Source organism: Plecotus auritus (genome assembly GCF_963455305.1).
Source record: "Plecotus auritus genome assembly, chromosome: 3".
Lineage (NCBI taxonomy): Eukaryota > Metazoa > Chordata > Mammalia > Chiroptera > Vespertilionidae > Plecotus > Plecotus auritus.
The window spans coordinates 132,510,701-132,526,234 of NC_137772.1; the positions used below are offsets into that span (position 1 = coordinate 132,510,701).

General features: G+C 54.3%; 1 protein-coding gene across 3 annotated transcripts in view; it reads left to right on the plus strand.

Moving 5' to 3' along the window:
• The window catches only part of TSPAN9 (tetraspanin 9), a 215,000-nt gene that overhangs the window by 194,375 nt on the left and 5,091 nt on the right, over positions 1-15,534 (plus strand). For all 3 annotated transcript variants that reach the window (XM_080661344.1, XM_080661343.1, XM_080661342.1), the window contains 4 exons: positions 12,609-12,800; positions 13,181-13,255; positions 14,422-14,523; positions 15,293-15,424. In XM_080661344.1, the coding sequence (XP_080517470.1) occupies positions 12,609-12,800; positions 13,181-13,255; positions 14,422-14,523; positions 15,293-15,424 (501 nt within the window). The remainder of the gene's footprint in view (positions 1-12,608; positions 12,801-13,180; positions 13,256-14,421; positions 14,524-15,292; positions 15,425-15,534) is intronic.

The following is a 15,534-nucleotide window of genomic DNA, read 5'->3' on the forward strand; positions in this document are numbered from 1 at the left end:
GTATGGGGTTCTGTGTGCTTCCTGAACTTGTAAGTCTATCTCTTTCACCAGGTAGGGAAAGTTTTCTGTCATTATTTCATCTAATAGGTTTTCAATATTTTGCTCTCTCTTCTTCTGGCACCCCAAAAATTCGGATGTTGGTACGCTTAAAGTTGTCCCAGAGGCTTTTTACACTATCTTCATATTTTTGGATTTTTTCTTTTTGTTTTTCTGGTTGGGTGTTTTTTGTTTCCTCATATTTCAGATCTTTGGTTTGATTCTTGGGGTACGTTGATCTACAGTTGAGTTTCTGTATATTCTTTATTTCAAACAGTGTATGCTTAATTTCTGACTGGTCCTTTTCCATTTTTTTGGCATTCTCATTAAGATCCTTAAAGGTCTCACTAAGTTCCTCAGCAGTTTTTAGAAGATTCTTGAGTAACCTTATAAATGTGGTTCTGAACTCTATGTCGTCCAGTAGTTTGCTTTCTTCCATTTCTCTCATTCGAGACATGTTTCTTGGTCTCCGCATTTTGCTGCTTCCTTGTGTTGATGGAGTGGCTTTGTGTGGTAGGTGACCTATAGGGGCCAGTAGCTCAGCCTCCCCAATCACTTGAGGTGGATGCCTTTGGTACACCCCTTTGTGGGCTGAGTGCAAAGTCTTGGTGTAGTCAAGCCTTGATTGCTGTTGGTACACTGGGAGGAATTGACCTCCAGGCCAATTGGCTGTGAGGACTCGTTGTGTCTATAATGGAAGAACTGCTGCGCTGGAGACATGCTTATGGTGCAGGACTTGTTTCAGTGGGGCTTTGTTGCTCACTGAGTCTGCCTCTTGAATGTGTCACTTATGGATGTGAGGAGTTGAAATCTGGTGTCTCACTCTGACCACTAGGTACACTGGCTTCTGGATCTCCCATGGGGTGCAGGTCAGCTACTGTCTGAGGCCACCCAGCAGGCGCTACAGCGAGAACTACAGTTTTCTCCTCTTTGCTTGGGGTTTGGAGGTTTTGGAGCTGTCTGACCCGGGCTGCAAGTTTGCTAGGTTAAGCTGCGATAGGGCAGGCCATTCATATGCTAAAGCCGCTGCTTGGAGCTTGGGTGGGTTTGTAGGTTGTGCGGGGCGGGGTCTCAGGGCGTCACTAGGCTAGGGTGTGGCAAACAGCGATGGCTGCCATAAGTCGGCTCTGCGTCTCCGACCATGTCCCCGCGTCCCGCGCCCCAGCACAGTAAACAATTATTCCTGCTCGCAGCCCTGCAAGCAATCCTCCCTCACTTTCTGACCCCCACGGCAGACAGTCCAGCTTCTCCCCGTAGGAGTTTGGGTCCCCTGTGTCTCCCCAGAAACTGGAGTTCAGAGTAATCGGGAGCTTATCTCCCTTCGCGTTGAAAACAGCAGTGCTCCCGATTCGTGTGTCTCCGTACCTCAGCTTTTCCACGCTTGTGCACCCCTCAATGCTGTTTGCTCTTTCCTTCTAGTTGTAGAACTTCCACTCCACCAGCTTTCCTGTGGTTCTGGGTGATAGACGTTTTGTCTTTTAGTTGTAGTTTTGAAATTGTTGTGCGAGGCAGCAGTTTAGGTGTTTACCTACGCCGCCATCTTGGATCCTCCTTCAGATTATCTCTTAAGTTGTAGAACTTACCTGGCCTGTGTCCTCCACTCCTGGCGTGGGTGGATGCAGCTCCTGGCTGGCAGTATCTACACTAATAAAAGAGAAACATGCAAATTGACCATCACTCTGCTACACCCACCAGCCAATCAGGAGCAAGTATGCAAATTAACCCAACAAAGCTGGCGGCGGCCACGGAGCTGGAGTGAGCAGGAGGCTTGGGTTGCCCCTGGTGATGGAGGAAGCCAAGTTTCCTGCCTGCCCTGGCCGGCCCTGGCCTCTGCTCAAGGCTACAAAGTTTCAATTATAGAAGATAAATAAATCCCAGATACCTGCTTCCAGCCGGCCCTGGCCTCAGCTCAAGGAGGCGCTGAAAAAAAGAAAAAGAAAAAAAGGAGGGGCAGGGAGCTTGGGTTGCTGGGGGGTGTGGCCAGCCTGCAAACAGCCACCAGCCCCTCACCCAGGCTGGCCAGGCACCCCAGTGGGACCCCCCACCCTGAAGTGTGTAGGCTCCAAGCTGTTTCCTGTTGTGTATTGACAAGTTCTGTAGTAAGGGGAAAAGACACCTCCAAGGGTCAAACCCCCACCCCTAGCCTTCCCAGCAGAGGGCAGTCCTCCGACAGCTTAGGAACAGCCACCTGAAGGGGCTGTGGTCAGCCTGCAAACAGCCACCAGCCCCTCACCTAGGCTGGCCAGGCACCCCAGCGGGGACCCCCACCCTGAAGGGGGTGTGGCCAGCCTGAAAACAGCCTTCAGCCCCTCACCCAGGCTGGCCACACCCCCTTGGGGTGAGGGTCCCTGCTGGGGGGCTTGGCCAGTCTGCAAACAGCCATCAGCCCCACACCCAGGCTGGCCAGACACCCCAGCAGGGACCCCCACCCTGAAGGGGGTGTGGCCAGCCTGAAAACAGCCCTTAGCCCCTCACCCAGGCTGGCCACACCCCCATGGCCTGATCCCTGTAAATGGGCAGTTGAACATCCCTTGAAGGGTCCCAGATTGGAGAGGGTGCAGGCTGGGCTGAGGGACAACCCCCCCGCACACCTGTGCACGAATTTCATGCACCAGGCCTCTAGTAAATAATAATGGGCATGGGTTCCCTAGAGAGAAGGCCCATCATGCATTGGCCAAGTCCAAGGGCTGTAGCAAAGGTGTGTGGGGGTAGCTGTCCTGCAGCCAGAGATGGACCTGGTTGTCAGCCGCGATCTTTCCTGATATCCATATGTGTAATTACAGAGTGTGATTTGCTGAACTTAAGCTGCAGAAGATTGTTCTCACTTATTTATTAAAGGGGCCTCCATTATGTGATGGCCGGGACAGAGGCAGCCCCACTGAGAAGCACCCAGCAGTGGACGATTTTCACTCTGACTTTTTTTTTTTTCACCTCTGGAGGCGGGGCTCCTTTTCTCAAACAGGGAGGATGGGCCTTCCTCCCCATTCTGTAGGATTCATTGTAGTCTCACAGATTATTTGAACGCTTTACCAGGAAGATGTCATGCAAATTCAAGGTTTCCTTGTCCTGTTCCCCTTGCATTTTCCATGGAGTCTGAAAGAGAGCACAATACCGTGTACGATATTCATATTCTGAGGACCACAAAGTGCTCGGCAGGCATAATCCATTCGTCCTCAAGGTCTTCTGATGCTGGCAGGTGCTTTCCCTGCCTCAGTCTTCCAGTGGGGGAACGGCTCAGAAGGCTGAGTGGCTCCCCAGACGCACAGCACGCCGCAGTCCCCAGTCTCTTGGCAGTTCTGCGTTCTCAGGGAAGCCCACGTGGCCCCAGTTTCAATGTGATCCCTGAAGGTTGGTTTCTTAAGCCCATCCCTTTCTCCCATGGCAGCCCTGGCTTCATGTACTCGTGCCTTGATGCTGTCAGAAATGTCTTTCTCCTCAGATACACAAAATAAAACAAACGCAGGAAGGAAAAATATGCTAGTGATTGGAAAATCCCTCTGCAGACTCCTCTGACAAGCTGTTGTTCTGAGTCCTTGGTGCCTTCACTCCCAATTTATAGTGACCTTGGGAGTTCAGACAGTGCCTCACACTGTGGTCCCAGGCTGCCTCCCCATGGCTCCCGTGGGCCTAGGAGCTCAGGCAGCCATGGCCCATGGGGTTGCAGGTAAGGAGAGCTTATGCTGCACCACCATCAAGAGCACCCCTTCCCACACTAGCACCCTGCCTGACAGTAACAGGGTCTGAGGCTCCAAGCTGTTTCCTGTTGTGTATTGACAAATCCTGTAGTAAGGGGAAAAGACACCTCCAAGGGTCAAACCCCCACCCCTAGCCTTCCCAGCAGAGGGCAGTCCTCCGACAGCTCAGGGAACAGCCACCAGCGGGGGTAGACTCTCTGCCTCCCTCTTGGGAAGTCCTTCTCCTGCCCCTTCCGCATTTTGGCCCCATCTCCTCTTGTGTGTTCTCGAAATGGGATGGGACACAGGTATATGCCCACCGTGCATGACCTGCCAAGGTCCTTGAGCAGAATCACGCTGTCAGGGCCTCCATCCTCCTGTTGCCATCAGTGTGCAGGAGCGGGAAGGGCTGGACCGAGCTAGCGAATGCTGGGGTACAGTACTCCCTGTGCCCCTTCTTTCCTCCACCCAGCCCGCCCCGCCTGGGTCTGCAGTGGGCTTGACTGGGAAGAGGTGCAGGTCTGCCACGTCGAGGCCTGCCCGGCGGAGCTGGGCGGCGGTGTGAATCGATGTTTATGGACTGGTGAATGATTGCTCCTGCTTTACAAGGCTGGCAGGTGTTTTGTATCATCTGCTGCTCTTTGGCATCCAGCTGCACATCACTCTGTGGTCCTTCTGGGGCTGCTGCTCAGGCTTTGTTCCTGCCGCAGCCTCGGTCGCACTCTGAGCCCACTGGGTGGGGGTCAGGGGGGCCGTTCTGAGCTGTCTCTGCCTCCTCTTCCATTTCCCCACTGCGGGAGTAGGCCTGCGGGTCAGTTTGAGAAGATGGCAAGGTGCTGGCACCTGAGAAAGATGTTCTGGGTCCTGCTGTCAGAGTTGAGGAGTCCAGATGGCCTGGGAACTGGGTGCAGGTGGAGGTGGGGGAGGTGAGCTCCGTTGCTCTGCCGGCCTTTCTCCCAGATAGAGGAATGGCTGTGGAAGATGGGGGCTTTCGGGGGCTGTGTTGGGAGAGCACAGGTGGATACCCACCTCTCCTCCCATATCTAATTCTTGCCCCTTACTCACTGTCTACACATCAGCCTTCTTGGGGACTGGGCCTGATCTTGGCACACTGCCTTGGCTTCTGAAGCCCAGGGACAGGCCCGGATTATCCCTGTCCCTAGAACCGTGCCACCCTGGGTCCTACCCTTGGTTAGAGTGAGCCCCTGTCAGGGCAGATGCCCTCCATGCTGAGGCCAGGCCAGGAAGCCCAAACAGATGGGCAGTGAGTGTTTCAGCGAGCCAACCTCCACTCCCCATCCCCCATCCCACCCCCTGGGGTCAGAGGGCACTAGGCCCTTTGTGCAGCCCTCTGGGGATCAGGGCTGCTGGAAACTGGGCATTTCCCCCTGCCCAGGGCCACTTAACCCACTGGAGGGTGGCAAGGGGCTGCCCTCAAAGTCTCAAATGGGACCTCCCTCATCACAGACTCTCATCCTCATGAACTTTCTGGAGTTGTAGACTGTAAGAGGTATCGTAACAGGATCTTCTCTCAACAGGTAGGTGTTCTGGTGAACTGGGGAGGGGTTAGCCCCTACAAAGTTCACTGGAGAGAAGTGGACTCTGGAAACATGGAATTTAAGAGCTTTATTAACCTCCGAGGCTTGCAGCTCCCACTTCAACATCCCTTACGTTTGACCACATTGAAATGCTCTCCCCTAGGCCTATCTTGGATGGAATATAGCCTGATTTTGCAGTCATCAGAATGTAACTGGGTTTTGGATATGCAAATGCTTTATATAACGGTTATTTGGAGGAAAACTCAGTTCAGAAATATGGGTGTGATCTCCCTATCACCTGGACAAGCTGGTGATACTGGGGGCTGTGAACTGAAGTTGTGAAGACATTGGGGGCTTTGAGAGAAAGTGTGGGGTCAAAAAAAGAATGACCGAGGAATCATGTAATTTGGCTTTAAATTATGTACAACTTAATGTGAGCAAAACTTGTGCTATGGCTGCCAGCCAAGGCAGTGGAGGCTTAGGCTGGATTACTAGAAGTATAGCGCTCAGAGTGTAGGAGGGGAGAGTGGTATCTGTATACTTTGTGTTGGTCCCTCCATAGCTGGACTCTAACTTTCAGGTTGGGACAGCGATGAGCAGTGGAAGGTGACTCAGAGGAGGTGGAAGATCTCAGAGCCCTTTAGTAGGCCAGGAGAAGACTTGAGCAGGAATGTTAGATACCAGCCTGATATTTCAAGGCCTGCCACACCTGTTCTGGTTGGGCCTCTTGGGCAAAACTAGAACCGAGGCATGTTAGCCATAGGAGAGTAGATTCTCGAGTTAAAAGGAAAGAATTCTTGACCAGTTAGAGTTGTGCATAAATGGAATGGTGAGCACTGGGAGTCTGGGGGTGCTCAAGGAGCGGGGCCAGGGACAGCTCACACTGAGGAGACCTCTCACTGAGAGGCACCTCCCACTCTGTGCTCTCATCCTCCTGCCTGCTGGTGGCTTTGGCAAAGACATCTTTGTGATTCTGTCCTGTCCTTTTACTCCATGCAGAATTAGAAACATTGTCCACCCCCACTCCCTTTACAGCTGTGACAGTGAATGAGCTGCGGCGGCCCCTTGGAGGCAACGGGCATTTGAAATGCAATGTAGCAGCTCCACTCCTGGCTCTGACGTATGGTCCTTTCTCCCAGTGATGAAGTTCTTGGCAGGCTGGCTTCTCCCGGGCCAGGCAAGATCATTGCTAGCCACATGTCAGGCTGTGAAATTAAAGTCACTTTGGTTTTCTTTTTTATTTTCCACATCCACTAATTTATTAAATGCCATTAAACATTGTGCTTGGCTCTGGCTTATAAAGAGCATTGGGGAGTGCTGAGGCCTGGTGTTTGAAAAGCTCCTGCACAGTAAAGAGTGGATGAGGCTGGATGGGGGGCCAGGGGCTGGGCTGGGCTGGGGCTCTGCAGACACATGAGGCAGCCAGTAAAAATAGCTAGAGGGTGTGATGGGCCCCAGGGGGGCTGGGCAAGTGGAACGGGGGACTTACAGGCCAATGAGGGGCCGAGGGGGGTAAATTGGGAATAGCCTGGGGCACTGAGATTCATTCTAGATGTAACAAAGTGGGGGTGAATGGGGGGCCTCTTTTCCAGGTGGGTTTGTGTGTCTGGGACTGGTTCTGTTCCCAGGCTGTCTCCTGCTCAGGCTGTCCCCACCCTCCCATCCATCCATCCATCCATCCATCCATCCATCCATCCACCCATCCACCCACCCACCCATCCGTCCATCCGTCCCTCCATTCATCCATCCATCCATATTTATGTAGCATGTTCTGGGACCTGAGGGGGAAGAGATAAGAACCTGGCCCTGGAAGTGCTGGTGCTTTAATGAGGGTGGGCATCAGTCTACACAGAAGGTTGATCCCTGTGTGCTTATCTCTGGGTCCAGCACTGGCATAGGAGGTCACCCCTGGCAAGGGCCACCTCCACAAGGGGGAGAGGCTGTGGCAGTTATGAGGGGACACTGGAGTGGCTGTCTCTGAGCTCTGAGCAATGTGTAAGTGGGGATAGAAGCTCAGGAAGGAGTTTGGTTTGAAGGGGAAATTATGGGCCTCATCCCCAGAGAAATGGATGTCTGCATGAAAAATATATAAGGCTACATGGCAGAAGCATGTATTAAAACTACAAATCAATATGCTTTGAACTGAAGATGAGGAAAAATGCCATGGGGATATTGGCTAGTTACAACAGGCTTAATAAATGAGGTGAGTCTGGAGTGCTTGTTCCCTGCGTGGCCATGGCCCCACTGGGCCTCAGGTTACTCACTGTGCATCTGGTGGATGGGCCCAAGGGCGATGGGAAGATCCTGAGACAGCCTCTGAGGGCGCAGGCAGGAGAGTCCTGTCGGAGGGAAACCCAAAGACATTGTCAAGGGTGAGGCACTGTTCCCGCTCTGGGTATTTAGCGAGGAACCAAACAGACCCTATTCCCATGGGCAAATGCAAGGGTAGAACTAATTTTTTCAAGTTTTGATGTGGATTTATTTGGAGCCCTGAGTTGAAAGTATTTAGAAATGCCCTTGGTTGTTGGGGGGAAGGACCAAGGGGCAAGGGAGGCTTGTCAGGATGGTCCCTGGGCCAGCTCCTGCTTAGAGAGGGGTGCTGACCAGGCCCGGCTAGTGACCTTGGGTCATTCAGTGCTAACAGGGGCTGGATCCCGGCTTCCTGAGTCACTCTGCCTCGCCCCAGTGTCTTCCTGCCCTGGGCTGACTATAGCTCGGTCATCTCAGCTGAGACAACCCTCTGGTTTTGGAAGGGAATTTCCCCGAATGCCACCAGCTAAGCTCTCTGGCACTGATCTTTGGCCGTGCCATTGCAGACCTTGCCTCCTTCCTGTGCTTGGCACCTTCCATATGAGGCGGCTCCCCTCCCTGCTCCTCCCCTCTCCCATTCCTGCCTCACCCTCTCCCTGCTCCTGCTCTGCCTTCGGATGTTGGCTTCCTGTCTTCTTGCCCTCCTGCCCAGCAAACCTTTCCTGCTGTCAACTCCTCCCTTCTGCCCGTTGCCACACACCAGATGTTGGCCTGTTACGTGCTCCTGCCCCATCCCTCACTAGCTCCTGGGTGGAGTCTTCCCAGCATTTTTCTCCTCTCATGTTGTGTCGACCCTCTCAGAGCCAGGACGCTGCCCCACCCTTGGAGGGGACATATGAGGTTGTTTCTTTGATGTTGTCTTCTCAGGGCACTGAGAGCTAGAGGATGGACACCTGGCATGGGAGGGCTGGGGCAATGTTCTCTGCTAACATTGGGACTGGATGTTCTTTATTGGTGTGTGTGTGTGTGGTGGGGGGAGTCCTGTGCATTGTTGGATGTTTAGCAGCACCCCTGACTTCTCACTAGGATGCCAGTAGCAGGCCTCTCCCCAAGTTGTGTCAACCCCAAATGTTCCAGACATTGTCAGATGTCCCAGGAAGCAAAGCTGCTCCTGGCTGAGAACTACCGGGCTAGGCATTGAGAACACTGGGTCTCAGTCTTGGCCAAACCCGGGCCGGAAGGGACCTGAGGAGTTCCATAGTCCAAAGCCCACCTTTAAGGGAAATTGGGCCTCAAAGAGCTCAATAATCTGAAGGTCACACAGGGGAAGGTGATAGAAGAGGCATTTTATTTATGTATTTATTTACTTTTTGAGTTATAAGAGAAAGCTGATTTAGAAAGTTTCTGAGGTAGCAGAAGTGAGTCAACTGGGCTGTGCAGGCTCAGGAAACAAGTTACAGAAACAAAAGAAGGGCCCTTGGAGCCCAGGAGAGGGAAGGGCAAAGGTAATGCTGGGGCGGGGGTGAGAGGGGGGGAGAGGGGAAGAAAGGCACAGGAGTGCTCCCCAGAGGGAGAGCACGGGTGAAAGAGGCATTTTAGACAAAGATTCAGGCAGCTCAATGCAGGCTGGGCTAACAAACAGGCCAGAGTCAGGGAGGTGAGCACGCTGGGGTCTGGGCATGAGATGGGGGTACGGTGGGGGTTGTGCTGCTGCTCCCCATTGGCCGTGGCTCGCATGGGCATGCACTCAGTCCCCTAGGAGTGGCAGTGTGGAAGGGGCCTGCTCCAAACGCCAGGAAACCAGGTTCCGGGCCCATCTGGCATTGTGACAGGCGCCTGCTCCCTCTCAGTGTCATTTTCTGTAAACTTAGGGCGTGATGTTTGTCTGCTTCCTGCCTGGAGGCTCTGCTGGTTCTGGGTCATCTGAGGTGGGGACACAGGGTCTATATCAGCAGCCCTCTGGGGAGAGATGGAAGAGTGACAGGGGTCTCATTCACTCAGCAGGCATGTACCATGCCTTTGCCCAGCCCCGGACTTAGGTACAGGCTGCTGGTGGGTTTGCCCCTCGTTAGGCAGCAGATCTCACCTGGGACCTAGCCTGGGGCCTGGTGGGGTCTGGGCATGGCAGTGAGGAGGGAAGCAGGTGGGGGGCGGGCCCACAGCTCGTTTTGCTCCGGGTGCTGGAGGGAGGCTGCTGGTGGGTCTTTGGGAAGCTTGCAGACCAAATCAAGGACACTCAGTGTGGATCCAGAGAAGCAGTGCTGAGGAGTGACTGGCTCCTGGGAGCTTCTGAATCATTGAGTTTTTCCTGGTGGAGGCTCCTTGAATTCACATCCATTCCCCCAGGAGGGAAATGCAGAATGGAGGCACAGCGGGGACCACCAGGCTGACTCCCAGTGAGAACTGGCTTCTGGGGAAAGCTGCACTCTCTGGGGAGGGTCCTGGGGGCCCTGGTGTCCCCAGCTGCCGGGGAATAGGGGCATCCTGCAGGTCCAGGAGCCCAAGTCAGCTCTCTTTACTAGGCTCCTCTACCTGTAGCCAGAGGCCCGCAGCAGCGGGTTTCCTCTTATTCATGGCAGGGTCTGGCTTTAGGAACCATAAATCTGCAACATGAAGGTCATGAATTTCCATGGTATGATTAATGAAAGGAAAAATTGAGACGGCAGCATAGAAACTGAGCAGATTGGAGAAAGTCAATGACAAGTTGGATGAAAGTTTCTGAGCCTCACTGGCAATCCCAGAGGTTCTGACCCAGCCTGGAGCGCCACCTAGTGGTTACAAGGGTTATTCCCCTGGCAAAGCATAGGGATGCCCCCATTGGGTGGGTGGATGCTCCGGCCTGAGTGTGCCCACCTTAGGAACCTTGCCCTAGGGCTGCTGAAGGGCATAGGAGGCTCAGGACCCCTCTCCACAGCATGGGAGACCCAGGCAGCCGCTTTACTTACCTAACTCCCATCCCCTATGCTCCTTGAACAGTGTTGGTTTAATAATACATGGGAATTTCCCAACTTCTTTGTCATGCCCAGTCTGGATCACCTTTGTTTCCCCATTTATAAAAATCCCACTGATTCTTTAAAGCCCAGCAAGCCCTGTCAACTCTACCTTCCAAATATATCTTAAGTCGGATATTGCTGACCAGCCCTCCGTAACCACCCAGTGCAGGTCACCGCCAGCTGGGCCGCCTCAGTGCCTCCTGATTGCCGTCCCGGCTCCCCCTTTGCCTCCTCCCAACAGCAGCCAAAGCGATCTATTGAAAACATAAATCATGTCACTGTCCAGCTCCGGAGGCCTCCCACCCCACTAAGAACAGCACCCACATTTTCTTTCCTGGTGCCTGCAGGGTCCTGTCTCATCGGTCCTCTGCCGCCGCCTACTGGGCCCCCACCACTCGTCACCTCCTTCACTCTTCCTGTGGCCACTTGGACATCTCAGGGCCGTTCCCTCTGTGAGAACACTTTCCCCCAGGTATTTGTGTGGCTCACTTCCCCTCTTCATTTGGGTCCCTATGCAATGGCCACTTTTCTCTGACCACCCTGTCCCCAGTTACTTTCTAATCCCTTGCCCACCTTAATTTTCTTCACAGCACTCACCAGTGCCTGAAACTCTGCGAGATCTTTGCTTGTTCCCATTCTGTGTGGGAACTCCCCCTTCATGAGGCCAGTGCAGTTTACCGGCTCCCCTAGCTCTCAAAAGGGGACTGGCACTTACTAAGCAGGGGCTCAGTTTGGGTCTGCGGGCGGCCTGTCTTACCGATATATACGCGTCTCCTCTCTGAGCTTGGTTCCTTGGGTCATAGCACAGCTTCGGCACCAGGAACTGCTACTTCCACCCACTTCCCATGCTTGCTTCCACGTAAATTCTCAGAGCAACCCAGGAAGTAGGTGCTATTATTCTCATTCAGAATAAAAGGAGTTTGCAAGTGGCACAACCAGGACCAGCTGGAGCTGGGTGTCAGATCCATGTCTGGCTCCCCAGCCCCTATGTGGAACGTCTTTGCCCTCCGCCTGCCCCAAGCCCCCCCATCCTTGAGGCACTGTCTCCACCAACTGGCGTCTTGGACCAGGACAGTGACTGCCTCCTCTGAACTCCTGTGTCATTTATTTGGCACCAGTGTATACTGCCAGGGGCAGATGCTGCTTTTTCATAGCTCCCATCCAGCCCGAGTGGAGGCCCAGGGAAGGCAGGCCTCTAAAGCAGTTGTAGCTCTTCTGGCACGGACGCTGCATGCTAGAGGCACTCAATAAATATCGGTTGACTGATTGATTGGCTTCTCAGATTCAGTACACTTCCTCTGGGCTGCGGGAGGGAGGGGGCTGTCAGCTATATCGAGCATAAAATAAGGCAGATGTGGAGATTTGCAGCCAATGAAACTGAAGCTTCCCCAGGTGAAGCGAGTGGCGGCGGCGGCCCCAGGGGTGCTGTTGAAGAGTCAGTTTTCGGGCCCAGTTTTTGCTGGCTTACCAGATGGACGGTGAAGGCAGTGATGGGCTGCTCCATCCTAAACCTCAGCCAGCCCCTCAGTCAGCTCTCAACCAGCCCAGCGAGTCCTTTTGTTTTTCCATCTGTGGGAAATTTGTTCTCCAGGCTCTGAGAACAGTGGGCAAACGGCCCTCTGCTCAGGACCACAGGGCAGTCACTGGGGGGTCTGGCTCTGAGGAACTGGGCTCCGAGCTTCTTTCCCTGCCCCGAGCAAGTCCGTAATGCTTCCCCTGACCTCCACACACCCTGCCCAGACTCCTTCCTGAATGCCAGGACCTCTCCCCTGCCGGGTGGAATAACTGCAGCCACCCGTCTGCACCTAGGACCCTCAATATTTGTCACATGCTTTTGCTTATGTCTCATTTAATCGGATCCTCAGAGTGACCCTAGAGGCCAGTGAAGCCAGTGTAACCCCATTTGCCAGACAGGGAGACTGAGACATGGAAAGGCTGAAGGGATTTGTCTGGGTCACACAGCCGACATGATTGGAGGCTGTGATCATGTTTGCCAGTAGCCCTGTTCTCACCCTTCCCATGGCTCAGAGATGAGGGTGGGGACATGGAGTCTTTCGAGACCCCTGCTGGTGAATGCAAGAGCAATGCCAGTCTAACAGGCTTTTCTTTCTCTCCAGCTCTGTGGCTGTGGGCTGCTTGGAGTGGGCATTTGGCTCTCCGTGTCCCAAGGCAACTTTGCCACCTTCTCCCCCAGCTTCCCTTCGCTGTCTGCAGCCAACCTAGTCATCGCCATAGGCACCATTGTCATGGTGACAGGCTTCCTGGGCTGCCTGGGGGCCATCAAGGAAAACAAGTGCCTCCTCCTCAGTGTAAGTTGGACCCCACACCCCCAACCCTCTGAACTCTGGATCACCTTGCATTTGGGCCACAATGACAGGCAAGGCCTGGGAACATCAGCTAACTGAGCCCAGGGAGATTGCTTCCAGAATGTTCTTTGCCCAATCACTCCCCTCTTCCTCATGATTGGCTATCCCTGCCCTAGTTGTTCCTCTCACTCCTTGATTGGTGTCTACTTAATGTCCCTCCCCTACCTGTCTGGGTTTCCTCAGAAGGAGGTACCCCCCCACCCCATACCTGGGAAGCCCTGGCTCTCTGTTGCCTGTCCCTGCCTCCCTGCCATTGTTCTTGTTGGTCCTGCTCCTGGCCACGACCACCACCATGTGCCCATGCCTGCACCTTCTCTTTCCAGTTTTTCATCGTCCTGTTGATCATCCTCCTAGCAGAGCTGATCTTACTTATCCTCTTCTTTGTCTACATGGACAAGGTAAGCCTTCAGGAAGGGGGGATCTTATGGAATTTCATTGTCCTTGGGGTTGGGTCAAACTGGAGCAAGCCAGAGGGAAATGGAGCCAGGAGAACAGGCCAGGCCCAGATGAAAGGTTTTGGTGGGGCAGCATGGGAAGGTGAGTTTGGGATGGTTCATTACCTGTGTAGTCTTAGAAAGTTGAGTCCTGTAATTGTCCAAGGATGCAATGCACTGCCCCTTGCATAGTGAACTCCCCATCACTGGGAGCATTCCAGCATACTTGTGTTGACCATTTGGAGAAGGGATTTAGACTCACTGAGTGGCTGGGATGGGATTTGAAAATAACCCATTGGAAACATGCAGGAACTTTGCCGGTGACACCATGAGTAGGGCTAACAGCGAAGGGGAGCTACCCTTTCTTTTCCAGAGGCCTCTGAGGCGGAGCGACTGCTCCCAGGCTGCACTGCAGGGTTCAGGATGGTGGGGTGGCCCCTGGCAACCTTGCCAGACTAGGTAGTTCCCAGTCAATTTGGAGAACTTCTTATTGGTACTCCCAGAAATGAGTAGCCAAGCGCTCAGTCTCTGAGGGCTGAGCAGGCTCGTTGGTGCACTGTGCCCAGGAACTATGTCGCTCTCAGTTCCGTGGGGTCTTGAAGTACTTACCCGGCCACACTGGAAGGTGGAGTCATTCTTAGGATTAGAAACAAGAGTTCTTCTGCATCTGTGAAAGGGAGGAATAATAATATTGAGAGATCTCCCTGTGCCAGCTTGTGCTTGGCTCTTTATAAGCATTGTTTCCTTTAATTATCACAGCAAGCCCAGAGGTAGATATTATTATTCCAGGATATGACAGATAAGGCAGAGGCAAGCTACTTGCCAGCGAGGGGTGGCCCTAAGATCAAAATGACTGGTCTGCCACTCTCTGGTTCCCAGGGTGTCTCTGACAGGGGCAGCATGGGGGAAGATGTGGTCGGGTGGCAGAGTGGCCAGTGTGTGGCTGGTCTCTTTCCTCTGAGTGTTACAGCTCTCCTGGGCGTCAGTGGGTGTAGACTGAAGCTGGGAGTGTGGACCTGCCCTGCCCTGGCACCCCACCCCCAGGGAGAGAGGAGGCCAGCAGTTCTAGTTGACCTGGGCAGGCTGCATCCTGGTCCCAACTGTCCTGTCTGTCTGCCTCAACCGGACAGGTAAATGAGAACGCCAAGAAGGACCTGAAGGAAGGCCTGCTGCTGTACAACACAGAGAACAACGTGGGTCTGAAGAACGCTTGGAACATCATCCAGGCCGAGGTGAGGGCGGGCAGCCCCGCTGACTGGACGGGCAGGGCCAGCAGGCGGGGAGGAGGCGTGGTGGCCTGGGCCCCAGACCCCACCCAGGTGACCGAGTTGGGCAGCTGTGCTTTCCGGATAGTAAGTGAGAGCTGCCGGTCGGACACCAGCCAGTGGGATGCAGCTGGGGAGGGGCGAGGAGGTGAGTGAAGGAGGGTGAGCAGGACCTGGACACAGGAGTAGACAGGCCTGAGGGAGCTATGCGAGTGGCTAAGTGGGCACAGGGAGCTGGGAAGGATGGATAATCGAGGACAGGCCATCTGATCCTTCTCTGAAGCTTTGGAATGAGTGACAGAATTTATTTTAGCAACAGCTATGCCCCCTGGTCATGGCTCAGGCTAGGAGGCTCTGATTCTAAGAGAAGAACAAGTCAGTACAGCCTGATGCCCTGTGGGAGGCGCTGGGGAGGGGCAGGCGCCAGCCTGCGATGGTCCCTCGGGCACAGAGCCGCAGGTGCTGGTGGGACGAAGGGCTGAGCACTCCTGCCAGAGTCAGTGCCCAGCTCCAAGGGGCCGGCAGCTTTCCTGTCTCCTGCTCCAGCCTCCAGGACGGAGCTCTCACTTACCTCCCCTGTGGGTCCAGCTGAGGCCAAAAATGGACAAGAGAAGGCCTTTGTGTCCTCTGCTGAACTCCAAGGGGCAGTTCACTGGGGCGGGGTTGGCCTGGATGGGGAGGGCCCAGAGGAGATGGCAGGCTGTGGCGTGTCTGACCCTGTGCATCCCACCCACAGATGCGTTGTTGCGGCGTCACCGACTACACAGACTGGTACCCGGTGTTGGGTGAGAACACGGTCCCTGACCGCTGCTGCATGGAGAACTCCCAGGGCTGTGGGCGAAACAGCACCACCCCGCTGTGGAGAACGGTGAGTCCCTGCCCCAGGTCCTCCTCCCAGGAGCCTGTGCCGTGGCAAGAGGAACCTACAGGGGAGGGAGGGGGGCCTGGGGCACCAAGGACTTGGCTTAATGTGGGGGG